The sequence below is a fragment of the Melanotaenia boesemani genome, chromosome 3, assembly GCF_017639745.1.
Source record: "Melanotaenia boesemani isolate fMelBoe1 chromosome 3, fMelBoe1.pri, whole genome shotgun sequence".
Taxonomy (NCBI): Eukaryota; Metazoa; Chordata; class Actinopteri; order Atheriniformes; family Melanotaeniidae; genus Melanotaenia; species Melanotaenia boesemani.
This window is the reverse complement of record NC_055684.1, coordinates 17574274-17600404: the sequence shown is the minus strand read 5'-3', so window position 1 is coordinate 17600404 and position 26131 is coordinate 17574274. Positions and strand designations below refer to the sequence as shown.

Here is a 26131-nt window from a genome sequence, read left to right as displayed (position 1 = left end):
GAAAGCAAAATGGCTGCTCTCCACTAACCCAGCTAAAGTGGCAGGGTAATACCACACAAGCTAACCCACTATGGCTGGAGACTGAACAATACTGGAAAAAACATATGGGAGAAGGAGGCATCACATAACAGTTAAGTAGAGTGGTTAAAACAACTAATAGTGGAAACAGCACCTTCCCTGATCAAAGTCCAGTAACCATCACGGTGGCAGATATCCAACAAAGACTCTCAGGTGTGAAGAACTGGTCAGCACCTGGCCCAGACATGATCCACACCTACTGGTTAAAGATGCTAACTTCACTCCATAAGCACCTTGTGGCACAAAAGAACCAACTACCTAACCCTAACCCACCCTGAATGACTGACGAAGGGAGGTCATGTTGTCTCTCCACAATATGGTAGCTCATGTTGTGTATCATAGCAGCTAAGATAAGTGGGCACATGGATCAATACATGACAGAGACACAGAAAGGCATTGGTAAAGGTACCAGAGGAGCAAAACACCAGCTGCTGGCTGATAGATAGTCGCCTGGACCTGCAAAACCTGTGCACTGCCTGGATTGATTACCAGAAAGCTTATGACTCAATGCCACATACATGGATCCTGGAATGCCTGAAGCCATACAAGATCAACAACACTGGCTATAACTACCGACTCAGGCCCACCATCATTCACCTCCTCTACATGATGACATCAAGCTGTATGCTAAGAGTGAGCAAGACATTGACTCACTGATCCACACCACCAGGATCTACAGCAGGGACATCGGAATGTCATTCAGACTGGAGAAATGTGGCCAAATGGTAACAAAGAGAGGGAAGGTAGTCCATACAGATGGCATTGCACTCTCAGAGGGCAGATGTTGAGGATAACACAAGCAAATGGCAACCACAAAGAAGCCACAAGGAAGGCTACCACAGCCAAATATCTGCAACGAGTGTGACAAGTCCTGAGAAGTCAGACTCAATGGCAAGAACAAAATCTAGGCAATTAACAGCTATAACCTGCCAGTGATCCGATACCCTGCTGGGATAATAAGCTGGCCAAAAAAGGGAGCTCAGACCACAAATGTTAAAACATGGAAGCTGTTCACCATGCATGAAGGGTTCCACACCAAATCCAGTGTCCAGAGACTATACACTAAATGCAAAGATGGTGGCCGAGGACTAGTAAGCATCAAGGCCACTAGCCAAGATGAAACATCCTCCAGGAATACATCAGGAAGATGGTCCCAAGGGATGAAGCACTAAATGAGTGTCTTAGGCAATTGAACCTGGAGGAGAATGAAATAAAGGAACCATCATGGGAGGACAAGCCCCTGCATGGAATGTACCACAGACAGATAGCTGAAGTGGCGGATATGAACAAGTCCTACCAATAGCAAGAGAGGGCTGGATGAAGGACAGCACAGAGGTGCTAATCATGGCAGCACAGGAGCAAGCCTTGAGTACCAGGACAATTGAGGTTTCGATGTAGGCATCCCCAACAAAAGGAACAGTAGAAACTGGAGAAATACCAAGGACTCAAGGACGAGCTGGAGAAAGCCTGGAAGGTAAAGACAACAGTAGTACCCTTGGTCATGAAGAGTACTGGGTGTCATTTCCCCCATGCTATATATATATATATATATATATATATAGCACATTGCAAATCTTAATATTTAGAACTAAGAGTAAAGAGTGGAAGCCTTTGGTGTGAGTAAGTTGACACCACACAGAGTTTATTTAAGTAAGTTTTTAATCAGGAAAAACAGAAAAGGCAGAAAAAACACAATGAACAGAAACATACTTGAATACAGAATAAATAAAACATATATTAGGATATGTAAGATGAAAGGCCAACAGACATTATTGTTTTTCATACTATTATCTGAAAAACAGCATCAATCAAAAAATGTTGTAGGTATTTGATAGAAACTCATGTTTACAGTGCAGATCAGCAGATGGATGCATTTAGAAATAAGTTTAATCAGTTGGAGAACCAGCTCAGCACAGAGGCCATAAACTTGATGTGACAGTATATTGACATAATCCAGTGAAAGCCTATGAAAGCCAACTTTACCAGCTTTGAAGCGGTAAGAGACACTTATCTGGGACTCCAAAAATAAAGAAAACATTAGAAATTATTTTATCAGTAACAAGGATCAGTTAATGGTAAAAATATCATAATAGTAGAGACTCTGAGGTAGGGCTGGAGCTAAAGCAATGTCAAAATTAGATTGCGATTTAATTTACATCTACTTGGCAATGAGCACAAGACATTTTCAGTTGATCTACAGAGCCAGCTGCATGTCCTTCAGCACACCCCACTCCACTAATTGGCACTAATGTGCCTCTATGCTGGCTGCAATCTTCCAAGCAAACAAAAAGGGGAAAAAGAAGAAGAAGAAGAAAAAAAAAAAAAAAAAACGATAAAAGAACTAAAATAAATACAGTGACCTACCAACTGAGGAAGGCAATTGAGCAGAGACATAGGAGGGAATGAATTCAGGCAAAAAGGGAAACAAAAGAGGGGGTGAGAGCGAAACTCAACTCAACTTAACTCAGATTAACTTAACTCTTTCCAAACTGCCAAAGTAGTTGATACAAAACTCAGTTTATCAGTATTTGTATGCTTTTTGAAATTGATGGTATTAACAGAATCAAAATAAAAAATAATACTGTGATATTTTTTTTACCACAGCCCTACTGTGGGGCAATGAAATATTATAAAAAGAAAAGCTTTTTCTTAAAATTAAACTACACTATCAGTATCCATATTTGTGATACTAATTAACACCCAATCTGTGTGATATCTACAAATTTAACTCAGTGACAAGTCAACTGCTAAGCAAATCTGCTCAAACAATGATGTATGATAACACAGTTTTTAAGAACTGGTGGGTTGGTACAAGTTTGGAAAGCCCATCTTCATGTAGAGACACTTTGAAGAACAAAACTGATTTAAAACACACAGATTCTGCAGTATTTAACAGTTAAATTAAGTGCTTAAAGATGACGATTTGATGGATTAGGATGTATGGCTCAAACCTTAATGAAACATCCAAACACAATTTTAAGTTTATGCTCGGGACATTTTGGGTTAAATGACCAGATGTTCACCTTTAAGTGATTAATATTGTGGGAATGATTAAAAGGGAAAACAAAAGTACGGCACCACCTTTAAGCACTTAGTCTGTTAGCAGTGTTATGGCTATCCAGTCATGAGTGATCATGTGCTCATTCTTCATGTTTTTGTTCTTCCTCCTCAATTTTATATAGTAATGAAGCCTCCTTGGTCACTGCTGACTGACTCTGGTACCACGCAGCGGCCCCTCCTCCTGGTTACGCGGCGCTTTCGGTGGAATTTAGCATAACAACGAAACCCTAAAAGATCGTTGGAATAAGTATGTTGTCAGGAAAGTTGAATAAACCAAATGACTGCAGGTTTGTAAAAGTAAACTGAACCATTAATCTTATTTTAGTTTAGTAAAAACACAGCATTAAATTTTCTATTTGTTTTGTAAGATAGTCATTTTGTAAGATAGAGGTAATATGGAGGGTCAGCCTTAATGTGTCTGTGGCGTTACCCACAAATTGATGTATGTGTAGCAAAGCTGCAATAATTCCTCTAATTCTATTATGCCAGCATGTGATTTAAAAGTACACACCAACACATAATCAATTAATCTTCTTCTTGATCACCATGAAAAATAATCGGAGGCACAGCAGAGGAGTGCATAACAAGAATGTCATGGTTTTTGTGTGAAGAGGCTTAAGACTAGTGAGGAGAGGTCTATATCAGTAAATAATAAGCTGACAGCAGGATAAATTAGAAGGCAGCCCAGGGGCAACTCATGTGTCTAACCCAGTGACCTGTCGAATTACGCTAGAGTATTACCATTTTTATGCATTTACCATAGAAGTCTAAATATGAAGTCACACCAAATGTAAGAGTTGATGGTTTGATTAGAAAGATACAAAAATCTACAAACATTTATTCACATTATCTGCTGGATTGTCAGCCTCATTATGCAAATAACCAGATGAGTCAGTAGCTGATCCAATTGCTAAGCTCAGGCTACAAATGCCCAGCTGGGACAGCACCTTATCTAATGTCAAACCATCTACTGGAGGCTTTGGGAAGGATTTAGCTCCCAGCCTCTCAGTTGTCCTAATTTTGTTCCTTTTGCTGTACAACATCAATCCATACTGTCAAAGTTTGTGTTCTCCAATCTGTTGTTTATATTTTGGAAAGCTCTTCTTTTTATGGCTTCTACTGTAGCTTATGTACACTACCAGTCAAAAGTCTGGACACACTTACACATTATATTTAATCGGAAAGTGTGTCTAAACTTTTGACTGGTACTGTAAATAATTAAACAATCTATAACGTAAGCATTTTTGAGGCTAAAACAGTTTCATGAAAACATGAAAATTCAAATATTTAAAAACCAAATGTATCATTTGAAAGTTTCTGAGACCTCTGACCACCCACATAATCAAAACATTTCTTAGAAACCAATAAATCTCGTTGACACCTCCTCTACTCCCTAGTGGATTTATTAGTTTTCTTTTCTTTTATTTTTTATCTAACCGTTATTTATACAGGTGATCCCATTGACACCCAATGTCTCATTTACAGGAAAGACTTATTTCAAATAGTCTGGCTGCTTCTAATGGCTAAATAAAGCTTATCCATAATAAAGAGAAAAGTAAAAATGTTGAATTTTAATTAAAGATCTAATAAAAAAAATTGAAATAAATACTTTTAAAATGTATAAATCAGTTCCTCTCTATTATTCAAATGATCAAGCTTGACAGTGTTCGACACCTTCTGCTCACTTCTTTTTTTACCAGTTTTAGATAAGGAGACGTTAATAGAAATCCATCACTGCTATCCGTAAGATAAGGACTTACGGATTTGAACTATTGCAACAAGTAAAGAAATGGTATAGTTTGTATTCTTCTTACTCACCTTCCTCACACATGCAGTCGTCGTAGCATTTGTTATTGAGCCCTCTGTTGTGAGGTTTGCACTCATGTTGTCTCAGGTCACAACAAGATCCTTGTGCAGAAGAAAAACACTGGTTTTAAAGACTAGGTGGTACATGCAATCCACATGCAGGCATGTGAAAAAAGTGTGCTATTTGAATTCTGAGGTTATACATAATAGAAAAAAAAGTCTGATAAAAAACAAGTGGGATATTAAATTCTTTAACATGACTAAGTCAAACTGCAAATTCACTTGAGCAACTAATCGTCAGCAAGTGTTAGGACTTGTATAAAAGCAGATTTTTTTTATTTTATCTAGGCTGGAGCATTCAGATCAGTGTTAATACTATGCCTAAAAAAATATATCAGCAATCATTTTTTAAAATTATTATTATTATGTCCTGACATGTCAATCCTTACAGCTAAAAGAAAATATACTTCCTTTTTCACGACTGTGCACAGTTTGCATTTCCTGTAATCAATGTTGATGATGTGAAAGAGCTGGAATTACACGTGGCTTGCATTATTAACTTTTGATAAATATGAAGGTCTTTAATTTATGCCAACCTGGGAGACAGTCAAGGTGGTGGTCACACGGTTCAATTGCATCGATATCTGCCGTTACGTTTCCACTGCTGAGGTTCTTACTTCGCCTTTTGTCTGCAGCAAGAAAATGAATTCAGCACAATAGTTTGATACCAGGGACCTCTGATCAATACACAACAACAACAATGCATTATCATAATTTGCTGGAGGTTTTCAAGACATCTTTAGGGTAAACTGAAATGATGATGAAGCACCAGCTGATGTTTTTGTGGTATTGCTTGCACACTATAAAAAAATTGGTAAATTTATGGTAAATGTAAAACATTATCTATATTTTTAAATTGTAAACTGCAGTCAAAACACATGTAAATTAACACTCAGGGCTGTTGCTACTGTCAAACCATTGACTGTCAAATGAGTAACTGTATCAAAACACACACCCACACAGACATGAAACTCACTCTCATACATCTTTCTTTCATTTTTCTACATTGCTTAGTCCAATTCAGGGGCGCGGGGAAGCTGGAGCCTATTCCAGGAATTAGCAGGCGAGAGGCAGGGTGCACCCTGGACAGGTCGCCAGTCCATCACAGCACTATACACCTTGAATGCAGTTAGTAGCTCAGTTAATGAAGATCCCTATCTCTATGTTACCTGAGTTGACCCAGACATTCACAATTCTGATAAGCGGTACTACGGAGCTGGTTATTAACCCGGTAATTCAACCCAGGGTTTTCCAATCTTGATCACAGCGCTCCCACAAAAAAACGGGTGGTGTTGGCAGCATCTGATGAATCACAGACATGGACGAAACCCTGCAGAGGAGCCTACTTTACCATGAAAGACAATTATTTATCCTCCAATTATTCTTCAGACAACATATTCTTAAAAAATATAAAGAATTCAAACACATCATTCAGGCTACAAACAACACTGTTGCCGCAGTAGGAATGCTGGCAGGAAATTGCTGACTCTGTTAATGTAACCCTAGTCTAAATGGACTTTGGAACAAGTCAAGAACAAGTAAAAAACTTCATTGACAAGGCTTTATTTATTCACACTGTCTCTGTTGTATCGATGAAATTAATTGAATTTTTTAAATATTGTTTGTAGCCCATCAGTTGACAAATAGCGCAGCCCGCCTGATGAAAATCTGTACCTTTCATGTAGGATGTCATCAGGGTAATCAAAAGGGTTGCATCTATCCTTAAAATCTGTCTCTCCTAAGCGCGCCTCTCACGATCCGCACACCACCATTGACAGGATGTTCTACAAATTGGGCAGGCTATTTTCCAAGAGATCTGATTGGTGAGGAGGTGGTGCTTCTATACTTGTTGATTTCTTATCCAGGACATAACCTACTTCAGAGCAGGTTAGCCATTCAGCGTAAGTCACCATGGTTACACACCCTGGTAAGAAATTAATCAGAGTTAACCAGCATTGTAGAAAGGAAAACTGCAGGTTAACCCCAAAGTTACCTCGATAAGAGAAAATCCAGCTCAGTAGTACAGGCCTGAGGTCAGTGGTCAGATCTGTCGTGCTACTGCTGTATTTAACTGATGCTCTACACACTTCTGTCTAATTTCTAAGATCTAAGCAGGACATCAATGGCTTGCAGACTTTGATCACTTGGCACACTGCTGGTGGGGTAATGGTGCAGACCATCTTTGACAACAACACAATTATCATGTTTTAACTTTATAGGATCTGCAGCAAAATCTTCATCAGCTGGATTGTAAGAGAAGAATCAGGCAATCAACTGGTTTATGGTGCAACTGGTACATCTTTAACATGACAAGTATGTTCCTGTTTATATTTCTTAGTATTTACAACCTTACAATATACAAGAATAACTAATAAAAATTCATAATTATAATAATAATTAAAGCCGCAAGCGGCATCCATCGGGTCCGAGCGGCCTGGACCCCGCCACCCGATGTTGCCATGACAACAGGTGGTGTAACGCGTTAAGGACCCAACAAGTATGAATACTGTCAAGTTTGGTGCAGTTCCCATGTATTCCTATGGAGATATTAGCAAACCGTGTTTCATGGCGAGGTCATTTTCCGTCGGTTGCCACTGTAACACGCTTTCTGCTATTAGAAAGATTTGAATAGCGTTTGGTCCCCAACTTGTCAGGAAGCTTCCCACCAAGTTTGGAGTCAGTCGCAGGAATACCCTCAGACTAGTTCGTTCAAATGGCAATGAGATCCAAGATGGTGGGCACCCCGTTGCCATGGCAACAGGTGTTCGATTGACTTCTTTGCTGGACTTGGGGTGTGACACGTATGAATACTGTCAAGTTTGGTGGAGATCCCATGTATTTCTGTGGAGATATGAGCAAACCGTGTTTCATGGCGAGAAGGCGTTGTTCCGTCTGTTGCCACGGTAACACGCTTTCTGCTATTAGAAAGATTTGAGGAGCGTTTGGTCCCCAACTTCTCAGTAAGCTTCCCACCAAGTTTGGAGTCAGTCGCACGAATCCCCTCAGACTAGTTCGTTCAAATACGATGTGTGTAAAGTGCAAAAAATGGGAAAAAAATGGCCGCACACGCCAAGATGGCGGGCGCCCCGTTGCCATGGCGACAGGTGTTACATTGAGTTTTTTGGTCATCTCGGGGTGGTGCACGTGTGTGGCGAGTTTCGTCTTCCTACGTTGAAGTAGACTTCCGGGGCCCCATTCATGTGGTGATTTTTGGTGACTGTAGGTGGCGCTGTTGAGCCGTTTTTGCATTGAAGTGTATGCGGACCTTATCATATCCGAGTTACGCCGAGCTTGACGTGTGTGCCAAGTTTCACAACTTTTCATGGGTGTTTAGGGGGTCATATTTGGGGTCGAAGAGCTTAGAAGAAGAACGGAGGAGAATAAACATTTCAACCACAATAGGGCCTTGCCATACTTCGTATGGCTCGGACCCTGATAAACATTTCAACTACAATAGGGCCCCGCCATACTTCGTATGGCTCGGACCCTAATTATTATTTTAGAGAGTTTTCAATTAGTGAAATTATATCTATATTATTTGTTGATATTATTTTTTTCCCATTATATTTACATCTGAAGACTCATTCTGGCATTTGTATCAAAATATTTATGAGCTTAAAACAATACTACATACGTTTCCAACATTAAAACTCATGCTTCTGACTCTTTTTGATGACCTGCTGACATTGATTAAGCCCACTCCTGGAGCAGCACCCTGGGCTAAATTTTTTTCTTTGCAACACATGACATGTCACATGACAGCTGTGTTTTCCATTATGCCAACATGCCACACGTCAGCAACTGGATATCAACACACTGGCACCCTATTCTTTTATTTACATATTTACTGCTTTTACGTATTGTTTTAAAATACTATTTGTATTAAAAAAAAACAAAAAAAAAAAAACAATTTCTTGGCTGCATGGTCGTGTGGTGGGGGAGGTTCAAACAGTGGCCTTTCTTTGTGGAGTTTGTATGTTTGTATGTGGCTTCCTCCCACCGTCCAAAGACATACATGTTAGTTTAATTTGTGACTTTAAATTCTCCCTAGGAGTGAATGTGTGTGCGAATGGTTGTTTATCGCTCTGTGTTGGCCCTGTGATGGACTGGCGACCTGTCCAGGGTGTACCAAGTACATTGTCACTACTGACTCCTATATGCAGCTCTTGGCTGTCGTTATTGTTTTTTGGGTTTATTTATTCTTTCTACTTTTACTCTCCAGTGTTTCCCTCATGGGAATCCTCCACACTGAGAGCTATGCCTGCTTGGTCTGCAGGGTTGCTGTTTGTGTGTGTGTGTGTGTGTGTGTGTGTGTGTATGTTTTTATATGTAATGTTTATGTTGTAAACCAGTATCTTAAGTCTAAATAGACTGAAACCTCTGCCTCATTTTGCTTCATATTTGCAACTTTCTTTCTGGCAAAAGTGAAGTAGAAGCACTCAGAGAGCGCAGACCTCTGCCAAGCCATCGGATTTTCTTTTTGCCAATGATTGTGGGCATTACTTTTGCGTTACAAGCTATAATAGCAAAATTATCCTTCCCTCCTCATAGAATGCTCTTTTTTTATGTTTTCTGTGATCATTTTTGTGTAACCTAAATAACAGAAAGATGTGGTCAGATGGTAATTAAATTAAATTTAATAAAAAAGTGAAATAAGAAATACTTTTTTTTTTTTTTACAACAGAGGGAAATTACTAATCATTGCACTGTTTAAGGTGAAAATTGCAGGATTTTAAGGGGTTAACATAACTCTTCTGACTGTAAACTGCTCAGTTTTAGTTCAATTTAATCTATACAGCACATTTAAAAACAATTGCTCTTGGCCAAAATGCTGTACAGCAATAGTAGCCACATAACAAGAACAGAAGTAACATTAGTGAAACCAGCCTTGACCTTGGGAGACTACACAAATAGTGCAGTCATGGGAAAAATAAATGCAGAATGCTTTTACTCTAGATGGCTGCATACTCTGTCCTAATTGGGAAAAACTGTAAAAGAAGCAACAAAATACTGAGTTTTAGAAAAATGTCCTGGTGAGTTGCCTCCAGTTGCACCTCAGAAATGTTTCATGGGGCTGTATGCTCCTAGGTCTTATTTCAATTCTAAAATTATCTAACAAAATTCAACAAAATCTTAGCTTAGTTTTTACTACCGGCATAAAATCAGTTTATTTAAAATCAAAGCAAAGTAGTCATGCTAGCCTACTAACCCTTCTTCCTGGAGGACGGCCAGGTGTCCACAGGTTTCATATCTTCGTAGTCTGTCCAGTCAAAGAGCGCCATGTCCAACGTTGGCATCACCTCCCCTTGTCCTTGTCCTCGTCCAGACCTCTGAAAATGAAACTTAAATTAACCTTAATTGTAGCTTACATCTCAAATCCACATGAAACAGTTAAAAAATGCTGATATGTATGTTACTTTATTTCATCTTCAGTTAGTGTCCACATATTTTCTACTGTATTCGTGGATTCAAAGAGAATCATGTGATGAAGATTTGAGGAAATAAAATCTGTAACTCCTTTTTTGTCTTTTCTAATAATATTCTGGAACTCTGGTTAAATTGCAGTAGCAACATGGTCTGATTTGGTCATTGTCATTTGCAATAAAAGATATTTAGGGTGTATTTAATGAAGCACATTGTGTTGTGACCAGCAGCAGCAATGCTTCATTGGTTCATAAAATGTCCTCACAGAGACAGCACAGACAACAGAAAGCTTTAAAATGAAATAAATTGTTTCCAAAGAAAATGGCTTCCCTCAGACCAGCATACAAATAAACTTCCATCTGTGTTGTTGATGTTTTCACAGTTTACAGATTGAAACTTACAGTTCATTAACCACAACCACATGCTTTATTTCTCATCACCGAGGACAGCAGGAAAACATGCTGCCTGCAGGTGATTAACAGTCTAAAATGGACGTTGTATCATTCGTGTGCCAAATGTGTGGTTCACTGTGATTTAGTTTCATAAGATTACAAATCAACTATAAAAATTTTCCTTTTTTCGCTTGTGAAATTAAGAGTTAAGAATGAAACACAGTTCATCCAACTGCTACCCTTCTTTTAAGGTAAGTTGGAAATGTCTGTGAGATTTTGGATTTACTGCATTCATGTCACCAGTGTGGGGCTGTTTATGCTGTTTAATGTCATCATAATCAGGATTTTTAGTCTAAGACAAAATATGCTTGAATGAATCATTTCTTAAACAGCTCAAATGTTTTTTTTGTACATTTTCCAAGACAACACTTCAGTTGAGGCAGGAAGGAGTATATAAAATTAAATTCAACATTGCAAACAGCTATCACCCATTTGACCTCAATTTCTTCAAAATATAAAGCTGAAGAATCAAAAAAGCTTTTAGAAAAAATGGACACAATTTGAACAATATAGACACACGTTCCAAAATACATGTTTTTTTCTATTATGTAAAAAATTGCAAGAAAACTGTTTAGTTTTGTTGATGCAGTGCATTTTTATATCACATAAGAAGAAATATTCTCATCTCTAACTGTATATTTTAGTGTTTTTAATGAATCTATAGAATCATAGGGCAGCTTCTGCTGCAATGGCAATGAATGAACAAAACTCAAAACAGAAGTTAAAATCATCAGAATTTTGCTCTTTCACACAATTGTATAATAAAATATGATTTAATGAAAATGCTGTTTGGGGGCAGTTTTTTTTTAAGGCAAAATAACCTTAACAGGTTTATAGCGATAGAGCAGCTGCAGGTTCTTTGTAGCCTGGTGAAAATGCTTTAGATAGAGGCTGTATTCTGGTGAAAAAATAATACCAGATAGAAAATATATTGTACATTCCACAGTGGACTGAGTTATCAAATATAGAAAAGGATAGAATATTTACGCACATTTCACACAACTCCTCTGGCTTTTTTTTTTTTTTTTTTTTTTTGCTGCTGGGATTTTTGAGTAGTAAAGCTCTATATGGTCTCAGCCGCTAACTCAAATAGTCATGTATTATAATTCCATCCAGCATATAAATACCCCACCAGAAGCATAAAAGAAAGAGAAAACAAAACAACAACAAAAAAAAAAAAAAAACACTTCATATAAGCATTTTGACATCATAGCAGATGTTAAGTATATAGGTTATATGTTAGACACTTTTTGACTACTTGTTTTTTAAATACAAGACTTTCATAAATTTAAAAAGTCTACCTTTATGAAATGCTTCTATTCAGATAAGTGTCACTACAGCAAACCAAAAACTCCAAGGAAATTTCTCCAACCATCACTATAACATATACAACATAGTAATTATTCGTTAATTAATTCAGCAGGATTTTAAAATTTGTCGGGGAAATACTTCATCCAAAAAATAAAATATATATATATATATATATATATATATATATATATATATATATATATATATATATATATATATATATACATAAAATAAATAAAAAAAAAACAACTAATGGAGGTTTTTCCATACTGATTCCCCCCTCAGGAAATAATCCATGGGAAATATCAATTAGATTAATTGCAAGGGGCTACCTGTTTCTGCTCAGCTGCTCATTAAACCATCAACAGAAAATTGAACATTGATTAAGAAGCCTTGCAGCCTACTCATTCCTCTGAATACAGGCTAGTAGAAGCCTATCAGCTTATGTCGATGTAGCAACAGTGAAAGCAATGCTTCTGTTGAAAATCAAGGTCCATCTGAGAGGTAGGGTTACTCATGTCCCAATGGGCATGAAAAGAACAATATGATGGGATACAATATGGTCCCCACATTTTTTCAAATACTCAAGGAAGTACTGATGCATCAGGTTTAACATGCAGCAAAGTCCACCTGTGAATGACGAAGATATTTGGGGTGGAGCTGAACACTTGACTGCTGAGTATAAAAGGATAAATCTGACCAAGTTATGGATGTTTTAAAGTAACTTTTGGGTTTACATGTTGTAGTTTCACTGCTTTCATTGTGCATTTATGTACTGTGCTGTTGCTGTTTTACACATGTCAAGGGGATATTTTGAAAAGTGGTAAAGCTAAGGGAAAATAATGGTTTGTGTTTTAAAAAAAATTACTGTAATAATACAGTCTATCAAAAAAAAAATCTTTTTCAACATTACCAGATACTGAGTCCCATCTCTTCTGTTAAAAAAAGAACAAAAAAAGAAAACATGTTTAGCTGAAATACATCTTTCCAGGTCAAGTTAAATGCAGAAATTTAAAAAAAGTAAGATTTTTGTATTTTGACCAAGTTTTTTTTTGTCTCTTTCATGTTTATCTTTGATACCAGTCTATTTTCACACATCTCCCTTTCAAATAATGGCTAATAAAATTCATTTAATCAAATAGTTTCCACAATTATAACAGAACTATTCATGCAAACAATGAGGTAGTTGACACATCAATCCAACCCTTCCTCCCCCTCCAACTCTTCAAACTTCTAACAACTCTATGAAAATGACTGTAGTTGCTAAAGGGGTTGTTTTGGAGCATTTGCTAAATTGATCATTAATATCTCATTTGACTGAGATCCCTTAACAATCAACCATAACAATAAATAGTAATAAACTACTTATACAAATGACCAGCAAGAGGCCAGTATCACATAATCCCAAAACAGTAAAGAAGATAAAAATTTAAATACTGTTATAGTTGGGTTGATTTGTGGATTATTAAACACATTTGAGGGGGAAGTATATGAAATGGATTGTTTGCAACATCAATAAGCAGGAAGTGTTCTGCAGGCTTGCAGCACAAATACTCACATTACCTTGCATGTTTTTGCCCTACATATAGTTTGTTTTATTTATTTAGTTTTACAGATGCCATATAAGTGTCATTTTGGGTAGAAAGCTGGGCAGTGGTGCCTTAAGTACCCCCGCCGATTTTCCAAAGCATGCACCGGCAACTGAAAAAAAAGAAGGTATTCTTTGCTAACACATTTTGCCCCAGCATGGTAAAAGGAAGGTGGTTACAGAAATTATGCTGCTGGACTCAGAAACCTGAAGGTGTAGTTTTATAAAGAACACAGTCATATCAATTAAACATACTGTGACCAAGAACCTGTCAAGTTGGACTGCTGGAGGACATTTTTTACAAGTAGTGCTTTCAGGTTCTCACTGTAGAGAGTGCCATTTCTGAGATGAGCTTAGAGGTTTGAAGCAGCATAACAGCAGTAATGGGGCCTATTTTCCCTCTGCTTTCCCCCTACACTGGCATCACTCTGAGGCACGACACAGACAGCCTTTAATAAGCTCTCCAGTTTCATTGGGGTTACCTGGGGTTTGGTGGAGGCTGGGGGCACCGTTGGGGGATGCTCATTCGTCACCGTGGTAACCATGGAGGAGCCAGATCCAAAGACACTAATGATGGGGGAGGGGGGATCACTGGGTGGGGTCAGGCCAAAGGAGGGGGAGGTGGATGATGAGGACAAGGAGGGGGGAGGATCCTCGAATTGGTCGCTGTCCTTGGATACAGAGCTCAACTCAGGCTCTGGAGGAAACCCTGGACACATACAGAGTTAAAAGAATTTTTTACAACACAAAATCTTAACTAGCACTATATACATAAAATTTTTTACTTTGTGCTTCCCTTTCGTCCACACCTATGTTCAGCTGATCCTTCTTTACTCTCTGGTTCTCTTTGTTTCTTGATGGATCATTTTTTTAATTAACAGTCCAGCTTTTTTTTTTTTTCTTGCTATCTGTCATAGTCTCTGAACTTAACAAATGTCTGCATTTAGTCATTTTTGAATGGCATAAGAATTTATTTCAGACTCTATAGTGTTTGGTCAAAGCCAGGTAGATGGCAGCAAGAGAAACTGTATTTTGTAATCTTGTGGAAAAGACCTCTAATTAAAATTTTGCTTTAGCCTTTCTCTGTCCCACACTAAACTATAGGAATGAAATAGACAACTGTGGCACATTTGTCACAGACTGGAAACCACTGCAGTCAAGTGTAATCTCTTATCAGGGAATCTGTTGTTTGTGCATGCACCTAATCAAAGCTCACCTTTTCTGTGGCGCCCCTTGTCACGTCGGTTTGCTTGCCTTCTTTGCTCAAAGTGGTGCCCATGCCTGCTCTCATGTCCCCTTCCTTTACGTGTCCCCAGAAGCTGATTTTCCCGACTTTCAAATGGACTCTTCAAACCCATTCGAGCTCTGTCCCTCTCCCTGCTGGGGCCCATCTCCACTCTCACAGGGCTCAAACCCTCCAGGCCAGTCCCATCATCCTCCGGCCGGGCCAGGGGATGCAGAGCTCGATGAGAGAGAAGCACAGCTCCAACTTTAGCGGGGCGGGCCCTCTGGCTGCCTTGCCCTCCGAGGTCTCTGCTATAACCGTGACGCTGCAGAGCTTGTGGAGGGTATTGTAGGGCATTGCTGCCACCCCCTGAGGACTGTCCTTTTCTCCTCTTGCCTTGAGGAGCTCCAGGCTCAGAGCTGTGTGACAATGCCAGGATGGCAAACAAGAGGACCATCAGCAGAGTCCAGGAGAAAGTCATTATCTGTCCAGTACAACGCTCCACCTGCTGGAAAGGGAAAAAAATATCTCAGTACTGCACGTTTAGTGACAAATGACACAAAAACTTTATTTGTTTAAGCACTGGATATTAATCAAGAATAAATCTGGATACTTTATGATTCATATAGCTTTCAAATTAATATATAAATAATATACGTATATAATATATATATAGTAAATCAAATAGAATATATAATTAATATATGTTTTCAAATTAATTACAATTACAGTACGTGGATGTGGGTCTATCGCTTTATATTGGGACAGACTTAGATATTTATTGTACCGAGTTTACCAGTCACCTGAATCAACAGTGCAGAAGTAGCGGTGAGTTTTTTGCTGTTAGTATCCATTCTTTCCAAAGTTATACTAGACTGTGCTGCCCCTGATAGAAATTATATTATTTTTTTGTGTTTTGTGTTTTGTGTGTGTGTGTGTGTGTGTGTGTGTGTGTGTGTGTGTGTGTGTGTGTGTGTGTGTGTGTGTGTGTGTGTGTGTGTGTGTGTTTAGTTTTTTTATATTTTTTTGGAAAATCATCAGGAAAAATGTACATCAGATTAAAACACATCCATTCATTAGTTATGTTTTAATAATCTTAAAGATAAATATTTTTAAAAGAATATCCCTATAATCTTAAAAACGCTTTTTTTTCTTTTTATCTTTGTTTTTACCAAAAAAAAAGAAAGTAAAGTCTAAATCTAATAGGATAAGTATAAAAGTGGTGCATTTGACTTGATTTTAATGTACTTCATTATAGCTTTAAGGACGACAAACACAGTAAATTGTTAATATTTTACATTTCTAAATGCCACAGATACTTTAAACCAAATTGCTTCTGGTCAAAAGAGTCTCACCCATCTCATGATGCTCTTTAAGGGACTTGCATTATTTTTTAAAACCTGTGTTTTTAACACACTTGGTAAAGCTATCACAACATGTAAACCACTGACTTGCAAACCAGGGCATGACTTTCTCCTGCTTTTTCTTGCACACAGACAAAAAAATAAATGAATAAAAAAATAAATAAAAAAAGAATGATTCATTTTGTAGCAGCGTCTCTAAGCATCTTGCCATACTTTGATGAAAAAAAAATCACTAGTTTATAAATAGTCTATATTATAAGCTAGAGGTGTAGTGGTGTTAAATGACTGTTAATTATGAAAATCAAAGTTAATTTCCTGTTCAACTCTATAAAGTTTGATCCACTCTCAATTCCTCCCCTTGGTTTTACCCTAATGTTTTTTTTTTTGTTTGTGTGTTTGTTTGTTTTTTACACTTGCTATAAGGGTAAGTACACATTTTTATTTGGGAAACGAGGGTGTATCTGTAATTTACGCATTTAAAATTGGCCCCAAACACTCCTGTTGGGAGTCTCTTTGTGTCTACACAAATGAGTACGTCTAACCCTTACAACAACAGGGATAGGGAAAACAAGTTATTTGGATCAGGCCTTTAGTTTAACTTCCCATTTGTTTACTGTTGCTTTCATTAGGTTAGATTTAGCTATTACAATGGCTTCTTTAGGACAAGGAAAACATCATTGTTCACTTTCAAATGGATATTCTCTCAAGTTAACCACATATTATTCTTGCACCTCATGAAATACAGAATTAAGAAAGCAGGAAAGACAACTTCCACTTATATATAATACACTGTAAATGTCACATAAAAGTCCAATTTATCTTTTTTGTGTCTAAACAAATCTAAACAGTATGCCTAATCAACCATTACCAGGGTATCATTATGTTTTCTCCCAACACTCTGATACCACCATGGTCTTACAAGATGACATAAAACACAGCATCACAGAAGTCTGGTAGCTAATTCCACCACCGGGTTGTTTTATGAGCACTTACACATTACCTACAACTAACATATCTGTGGGTTCAAAATAAAAAGATCATTCCAGCGTCATCTAAGATTCGTATGTAATATTTTTAAATGTATGCCTTGAATTAGGATGTATTGTTTGTTTCCTTCAGTATCAACTGTAACTTTTTGTGATTCCATGATGATCATAAAAGGCCCTTTAACTGTTTAAGATTTTGAGTTGTTTGTGAAATTTCAAATAAAACTTAATATTTTGCCTTTGAAAAAGTGGATCTGATCTTGATCAAATATACAACAGAAAAGATGCAAGATCAAAAAAATATTCTTGTCTTACAGTCATACTATAAACAAATAAATTACAATTTCTATAGATAAATATAAGCAATACCCTCAAAGTATACATCTCTACTTTAGCCCTGACTATCATATTTTTTATGGAAAGACCAAAATTTAAAACCACTTGAACACACCTTCTAATCTCATTCATCATCATCCTAATTCATCGAAGATGGCTCAAAGATGTGATAAATAGATGGGCAGAGACTTTTTACAAATGCCTTTCAAGCCTTCATCCCTGTGTCTTCATGCCTTAAATGAGACACCAAACCTCCCACATCCTTTACCGTTGCATATTCAGTGATCTGAGGAGCCCTCCAACAGTACTGCTCACGATAAAAGTCAAAATATCTCTGGGGTGTGACTCAACTGAACTATGAGGTTTTCTATATCTGCATTACAGGCACAGAACCTCAGCCAATTGTGAATGAAATTGTGTGCACCCATCAAAGCACTGGAGCGGAAACATGTTTCTATTTTTTTTATTAAGGCCAATAGCCTTCAGATAGGATACAGATAGGCTCAATTCAAATTCTGATTTATTGTAGGTGAAGATTTATTTGTATTCATGATGGTATTTTTCAGTGATTACATCTCTAATATTTGAGAAAGCAGTATGCAGAGTGTGAAAGTAATAGCAGTGTCAGAATACATTAAAATGAACTGTTGGAACCATTTAAAAGACTAAAATTTATGCTTAATGCAGTAAACAAATATCTCTATGCATACTAAAGAGCAACTTTCTTTACGTTGTCCATTCTAACCTGCTGCTATTTAGATTTTCAAAAGTACAAGCAAAATATTAATATTTTTGTGTGTGTAATGAGCAAGTATAGGAAGATAATATGAATATATGAATATTATTATGAATATATTCAAACTCAATTCATAAAGTCTGTTATTAATTAATGGAATTAAAAAGGATACATGTTTGTTTCCCTAAGACTATGCCACCAGATATTTTTGTCTATTTACTCATAGTCATATGATAGACTACACTCAAAAAAATAATTCATTGGAAGAACTCATTTTAATTGAGGGCAGTTTTTCCATCCAATAAATATATGTAGGGTGAACTCAAACAATCTACATTCATACAATGTAATAAATTTGAGTTAGTCCAACAAATTTTCTTTTAATTGCTTTGAATTGAAATAATTATATATAATAGATGTGAGTGATTTAGGTTAGTTCAACTCAAAATAATGTAATTTAATGGAATTAAATTATTTTCACTTCTTTAGTATAAGTGGTTTATGTTCAACCAACTCAATTAAAATAAATTCAATGGAGGATAAATTATATCAATAATGACATTAAAAACATTTTGGTTTGGTGAACTCAACTTTATTAAAACTTTAATAAAGATGGAAAATGCATTCTTACGTCTCAAAACATTATGCTTTGAATACGTACAATTCAACTGTGAAGTAAGCTATAAAAGTTAAAGTGAGAAAACATCAATGACTATATAAAACTAATGAATTATTCAAAATTTGAAAAAAACAAAAACAAAAAAGAAAACAAAAAAAACACACCATAATTAAATATGTAAATAAATAAAATATGAAAGCAAAATGGAGTATAAAACTCAAAATACATAAAAATGCACATCCTGACAGTTTTAACTTCAATTTGTAACATATAAACCATTTTTCGATAAAATACAGTGCTTAACACTAAAACCAGTTTCACAATACAAGGTTTTAAGCATCTTTTCACATGTCAAAGAAAGGGTCAAGATTTGAAATAAAGTGGACAAAATTAACTGAAAAAACACCAAAGATGTTTTGTAAGACTCCAATAGACTTCACAGTCAATGACCAAACTGTGGTTTGTTTGGTAGGGAAAGAGTTATTAAAATAAATATAACTGAGCTGCCTTCAATGAGTTCAATATCCAGAAACGTATACAAAAATGGAGCGAGAGAAAAAAGCCTAGGACTCAGCAAACCTTTCCTTGCAGACAAGGGCAGAAAAATTCCAAAATTCTCAGAGCTGGTGTGCAGTTTCAACAATAACAAATCAGAAAATCTTATAACCAGACCTTGGCTTTAGTGGTCAATACAATTATAGACATTATTAAAATGTTGTACTATTTCCTAAGAAAAAACTGCTCTATTAAAACCTTTAACAATTTAGGTTGCTATACATGTTCTTTATACTTCTAATTTTTGCCATCTGTCCAAAGCAAATTTCAAGGCACTCCCCAGAAGACAGTATGTACTAAAACGATTACTCCTTTAAAATGGAACATTTGTACCATACAAAAACATATTTGAGTGTTCTGGAGGCTTTTTCTGTAAAAATAAGTCTTGCCAAAAAAGCCACAAAGAAAATTATGGCCAACTTTTAAAACTAATTTTGATTCGAACCAATTCAGATTTCCAAGTGGTGGTACTGAAATACAGAACAAGGAACAGTTTTGCAATCACAAGGAGATAGACTCAGATGTACCATTGAAACCGCTGACACAAATGGTTGGCATCAAAGACATGAGCTTTTAAAGAGATAAAATGAAAATGGAAAAACAAAGTCTCTTAGACCAGACAAATTACAAATCAATAGAACTCAATCATTACAAATTCAATGTGAAAAAAATGTTTGCACTTTTTTGTGTGTTGCATCATTTTTGGGTCCATTACAGTCCTTGCATCACCAGGTGGCAGGGGCAAAGTAGCTTTAGTTGGGACTAAAAGCAAATGATGGCTACAGTTAAGTGTCACAGTGACTAGTGAGGATGCATAGTTTAAATTTGTCCAAATCTATTGAATCCATTCCACTCTTAAAGTCTGTTCATCCTGCACAAAGATTTAGTTAAGTGCTTTTAAAATGAGAAGAGAAGGCATCCATGAACTGTCTTCAAATAGTGAGATCACTCAGGCAGCAAGTTTAAATTGGAACATGAACACCATTAACCCCAAAGAGTTCTTTTTGTGTGGGATTTGGGTAGGGGGATTAAAATGTTTTTCAGTCCGATATCCATTTCCTCAAGCACAAAGGCCTAAGCAAACAGCTTGATCTTCAGCTGCTGTATTTTTACATTCAGTTTGTGTCCATCCAAGTTCATTATGAGCTTCTGACAAAACTCAAAGGTGTACTTGAGGTCATCTGGAAAACTCAGATCAAGGGCATAAATCAATCCAAACAGTAAGATGAATGCCTTGATGACACTACTGAGGTTGGTCAGGACCTTAACACCTTCGATAACAACACCAACATCCTCTGGCTCCTGAATCCCGTCTCTTCTGATAGTGTAAATACCCATGACTGTGGCTGCAATGCTCCTTGAAATGTCATCCTCAGTGGAAGAGATCTGAAAAACAACAAACTGTAATAAGAAAACAAATCAGGGTTTCCCCCTGAAACCTCGTGCAGGTGGTGCTGGGGCAACTGATTACCGGCCCACCATGTTTTTGTAAAATAAATAAACAAGTTTAAGTTGACAGAATGTGATGTTGTAAGTCATTATTAACAAAATATTTAAACAACTTCTGTTTAACATTTTGGTGGGATCTATAATTGGCCCTCTTTTCCATCTAAAAAAAAAAAAGGTACCATGATACATGCCATTACTTTATAGAAGTGTTTAGAAAACTTTGTCACCACTACAAAATATACATTTTAATAATTTAACTCTGAACTCTGGAGAACTAGTTACAGACAGTTTCTGCAAGATCAAGCAAGGTTACATGTATGGAGGGTTATTTCATATTTTCCAGCCACTAAAGGCATTTAAACCCACCAGTTATTGCATTGTGCTGCACGTTAATACTGGCTCAAAGGTTTCAGTGATTAATAGTCTAGAACATGAAAAACATTAGAGAAGAAACATTTATTGATTGGTTTATTAATTTTAGTCAGTGTAATGAATATAATTGACCATTTAATTTTTGCTTTTGTGTGCTGCATCTCAATGCCTGTGCTATGGTGCAGAGTGCCAATCAGTACGTTGAGTAACCATGCTTCAATGAAGACCCTGGTTGAGGCTCCTTGTGTTTCTCGCTGGCGTTGATTGCGCACAGCTTTTCGTTTTTCTTCTGAGTTTATTGCAGTAAGAACTCTTATTTTCAGTGTGTTCTAGACATTTACAACTGATGCGCACCTCTACAGAAGGAGATTCCTTCTCATGGCTTGATGTGAAAATAAGCAGAAATTAAACATTTTCGTTGCTGTCGTGCGGCATTTCAGGATTCCACACGGGCTACACCAGTTTTCTTTTTCCTTTCCTGCACAGTGCAACTTTCACAGAATGCACTCTAGTCGCTTTTCCACTTTTTCCACAGCTGAAACCACCTCTGAACCGTGCCACTTTGATGTTTATTGTCGTAGCTCCAGGAAGCTGCTCTAATGACGCGCTAAAGTCCTGTAGCTGAAGCTGGCTAAGCCTCATTTAGCCATGGCCCGGTTAACGTTCACGAGGTTGGCTAATGGCAGCTCTGCTCCTCCAACTAAAAAAAAAAAAAAAAAAAGGAGTCCAAGACCCTTTCTCTGTCGCATGTTGCTATTTGGCATAGGTTTTACCAGGAAAAGAGGTGGAGACAGGCAGCAACACCTGACATCATGACCCCCTGCGTGTTGTCGTATTGACTACAAGGTGCCGCTATTGTGCTTCAACCAATCTGACCAGAGATGCTGAATAAACCTTTGCTATCACTACTGGTGTAGAAAAGAAAAGCATTTATAAACACATAAACAAATGACGCCTCCACCAGGCTTATAATACACTGGGGGAAACCCAGCTAATACATCTATGAGTTATCTTTTTATCTAACCAAGTTGTCTTTTCCGAAGTAAACCACAATTTATGTCCATCAAAGCCTGATCATTTTAAAGTGACCTCCAGTGTCGGGTATTTAGTACTTTTGAGGTTCTAGACATACTGTGTTCTCATCTAATCAAATATTTTGGTGTGGGATGGGCTCTCTGAAGCTGTAAAATAAACTTACCAAATATTCCTTGAAGAAAGAGTCTGGATCTTCGTTTAAGTAGATCATCAAGCTTTTGAGAATTCTCTCCCTCCTTATGTCAATGTCGTCGCACTAATGCAAGGATGATAGAAACATTTATTCTAAGGCGAGTATGATGACATTTGTATGAGGAATTTTTTTGCATTTAAACATGGCTACTTAAGTAAACTAGAGAGGAAATCAATGGAAGTGCGTAAGGTTGTGTGGATTAACACACCTTTAAAAACAGGTCCTCAGAAACAATTAGTTAACATGCTCAACAAGAGATACTTCCAAGACATTCAATGTACCAAAAAAAAAAAATTAAATAAAAAAAAAAACATTTACATTATGCATCTATTATTTATACTAACCAAATCATTGATTGCCATTGTATTCTTTATCCTTTGCCCTTTCAATCCTCCTTTGGACGTGAAAATCTGTGTCAGCTTGTCTGAAAAGTTATCCAGCTGAGACAGAAATTTTGCTTGGAGTGGCTTGGTAGTGATCCGCATGAACTCTGCATTCACCTGACAAATACATTTTTAAAAAATTAGCCGAGTTAAGTCTATTTATTTTAAGTACATTTCAAAAAACAAATATCTGACAACTTGATTCTAATTTGTAGCTAATTAATTACATAAAAATCCCATTTTCAATAAGTATAGTTTTGTGAGGAATAACATTCAGAACTGTACATTAACATCAATAATATCAAAACACTAAGAATACTAAGAACGGCAAATTCACTTGCTTCATTTTCTTGGAACAGAGCAGGCCACCTGCTCTTGAACTCCTCGATCATGAGCATCAAATGTGGCCCAGTAGTTTTGACAGTTTTACATGACATAAGGGATTACTGGCGCAAAATCGGTACTTAAATCTGACATACATTTAATGAAAGCAACAGCTGCTAAAAGTGAAAGATCGATACAGAGAGGTCCAGCCTTCATCCAGCATGTGGGATGGGAACCAAAAATAACAATTTGACTTGATGTGGTGCACATCTAAAGTTATTAAGAAATGGATTAACTCTGGTACCCTGAAAACACATCAGTGTGCACCATGTACATTAGCAATCACTTCATTGTAGACACTCATTCTGAATAAGGGAGAAAATAATTGCGAGGTTGCTAAATGGCGAGACAATTCACAACGCTCAGCGGTGTGGTCTCTCTGCACTTTACTGAGGCAGCCGAAGCCGCCTGTACATCCCCCGCAGATACCTTCACATATTGCCAATAACGAGCTGTTAAACACACCACTGATAAAATAGAAGAGAACCGAGCCCCCGGATTTCAAACAGGCCGAGTTCACGTGTTTGGTACGCCATACCGAGACTGCAAATGAGCGCTCATATTCAAACTACTATTTGGTCCTCAGCCGTTTTTAACTGGTGCACTGAGCCATTACAGTTCACCTGGATTTCGCTACAACACGCGACGGTGCTTTTATTACAGTTTCTTACAGTAGAGAATGAGGAGCCAAATTGCTCGATTTATAAAATTTTCCTGACTTTGTAAAGTAATCTTTATGTTGCTTGAAAGATGCTAACAATCAGCAACGGGCGGATATTTGCGAGCTAGTCCGCCTTTATTCAAACAGGAAAAATGAAATGCAAGTCACGTTTTTTCCACAATTACGGTAGTAATACAAAGCTACTGTGAACTCACATATTGTGTTTTGCTGATACCATAGTACAAACATTAATTCGGCACAACTTAAAGTTATACACTTACCAGAAACTGATGTATATTTTCAAATGTGGCGGTCCAAAACACTGCTTCAGGTAGAGGCGGAAAAAAACGGAAGAGGAAATGGTTCACGCGAGAGCACTTATACATGCGCATGCGCACGGGGGCGGGCACAAGAACATTTTAAATAATTTTGAGTTAATGAATCTGAGACTGTTTGCTATGAAATCATTTTACTTTACACCAATTAAGTATAAATATAGTAACATTTAACTGTTAAATATAGGTAAATTGGATTAAATCTGAATGTGTCACCTTAAAGAGGGGCTTGAACCAGTTTTTTGAGTGTATATAAAACACTATTTTATTCATTTTCATCACAAAAATTTAATTTTTCCAGTCATAATAAGCAATAGATTTCCCAATATCTTTTCTGTTAGTATCAAAATATTTTAAGGACATTCTAATGCTTTTGTTTAAATTTTAAAAAGATAGAAAAAGATGAAAAAGAAATCACAACACTGATTATCAGACACGGAGCATCAATAGTCTGGAACATGCATTGCCCAGATAAGGTAACTGTTTTAACCAGCAAAATTCTCTTGTAGAAATTCTGATATTAGAGTCCTATACTCCTAAATACTCAGAAACATGTTTGAAATATCGGTGATACTTTACCTTTAATCGTGTCATGTGTCAAGTCTGTAGTTAAACTATTTTATTTAATAAAAGACAACAATTGTTAATATACTGACACATTAAAAACAAGCAATATTGATTTCACTGAGTGATTTTATTTATTTGCTTTTATGCTATCGATGTATTGATTGTTCATTTATTGTTGCAGACTCATAAATCCATCTACCTACAGTATCTTGATGTTTAAATACAGACAGGCTTTATTATGGGTATTATTATTATTATTATTAATATTTCTAGAGAGACGGTGATAATCTTGTTCTTGTCCATTCTCTTAGTCACTATAAATGTGTGATAAAAATATTAACGCAATCTGATAAGTATCCAGATAAAGGTGAGATTGTAATATTTAAAACTGGCAGAACTTGCTTTCTCAGTAAGTAAATAACCAGCATTCAGTTTTTGTGATCTTTTAAAAACTGTAAAACATCGAATAATGTAGCAAACAAAACAAGATTATTGAGGGTCTGAAAGTTTGGGACACAAACTATTTTATAAATGTTAGGATATAAAGAGCAGAAAATAAAATAACTATTTTAAAGAAATACCTTAGCCTGCATACAATATACTCAGACTTTATTGTTCATTTCATTCTTGAAATGGAAATTTGCCTTTGGCTCTGGAAAAAAGACAACTGTACAAAACACACAAAAATATAATATTTTTTAGTTTCTTTGAGTATTTTTGACCCAGTGCCTATCCTTCAGCCCGGGAAATCCATGCCGTCCATATCTGTTCTGTGTGCATCTCCGACCACTTCCTCATTACTGATACTGACCCCCCCCCCCCCCCCCCCCCTTTTTTTTAGACTAAAATGTAACTAGTGTTTTCTTTACATTCATGCGCCCACAAAAAGAACTGACAAAATTTAGTGTCCTGAGTTATAGAAGATATGTGAGAAATAACACCTAAAAGAAGTCTAGCAAAATTTTATTTAAACATTTGACTTTTTTTATTACTCAAATCCTTGGACAAACACTTTCTATGATCCACAATCTGCTCCGTGTGTAATTAAAAGAATAATGGAAAAAAAGCTCGTTGTTGTTGTTTGCACATATCCCTGGCAATATTTAAGAAATAAGGAATGGCTCGAGACCTATTTTTTTAAAAAATATGTAA

At 36.7% G+C, this 26131-nt stretch overlaps 2 protein-coding genes across 2 annotated transcripts in view; both read right to left on the bottom strand.

Moving 5' to 3' along the window:
- Positions 1-1747: 1747 nt before the first annotated feature.
- draxina (dorsal inhibitory axon guidance protein a) overlaps positions 1748-26131 on the bottom strand; it is a 31420-nt gene continuing 7036 nt past the window's right edge. The window contains exons 2-7 of the mRNA XM_041980460.1: positions 14996-15512; positions 14262-14488; positions 10214-10334; positions 5541-5633; positions 4957-5046; positions 1748-3365 (exon numbers count right to left, since the gene is read on the bottom strand). Coding sequence (XP_041836394.1) covers positions 3253-3365; positions 4957-5046; positions 5541-5633; positions 10214-10334; positions 14262-14488; positions 14996-15485 — 1134 coding nt within the window. The 5' untranslated portion in view covers positions 15486-15512 and the 3' untranslated portion in view covers positions 1748-3252. The remainder of the gene's footprint in view (positions 3366-4956; positions 5047-5540; positions 5634-10213; positions 10335-14261; positions 14489-14995; positions 15513-26131) is intronic.
- Positions 18997-24655, bottom strand: LOC121636712. The gene is made up of 4 exons (XM_041980461.1): positions 24359-24655; positions 22994-23149; positions 22620-22712; positions 18997-20986 (listed from the first exon to the last, which is right to left on the bottom strand). The coding sequence occupies exons 1-4, from the start codon at positions 24467-24469 to the stop codon at positions 20675-20677; spliced, it is 672 nt and encodes a 223-aa protein (XP_041836395.1). The 5' UTR covers positions 24470-24655; the 3' UTR covers positions 18997-20674.

What these genes read in the sequence shown, in the direction of transcription:
- LOC121636712 (XM_041980461.1), bottom strand. Translation starts at nt 24,469, where the DNA reads ATGCGCATGTATAAGTGCTCTCGCGTGAACCATTTCCTCTTCCGTTTT. An exon ending in CAATGGCAATCAATGATTTG is followed by an intron (nt 22,713 to 22,993) that starts GTTAGTATAAAT and finishes TCCTTGCATTAG; the next exon opens with TGCGACGACATTGACATAAG. An exon ending in CTTTCTTCAAGGAATATTTG is followed by an intron (nt 20,987 to 22,619) that starts GTAAGTTTATTT and finishes GTTGTTTTTCAG; the next exon opens with ATCTCTTCCACTGAGGATGA.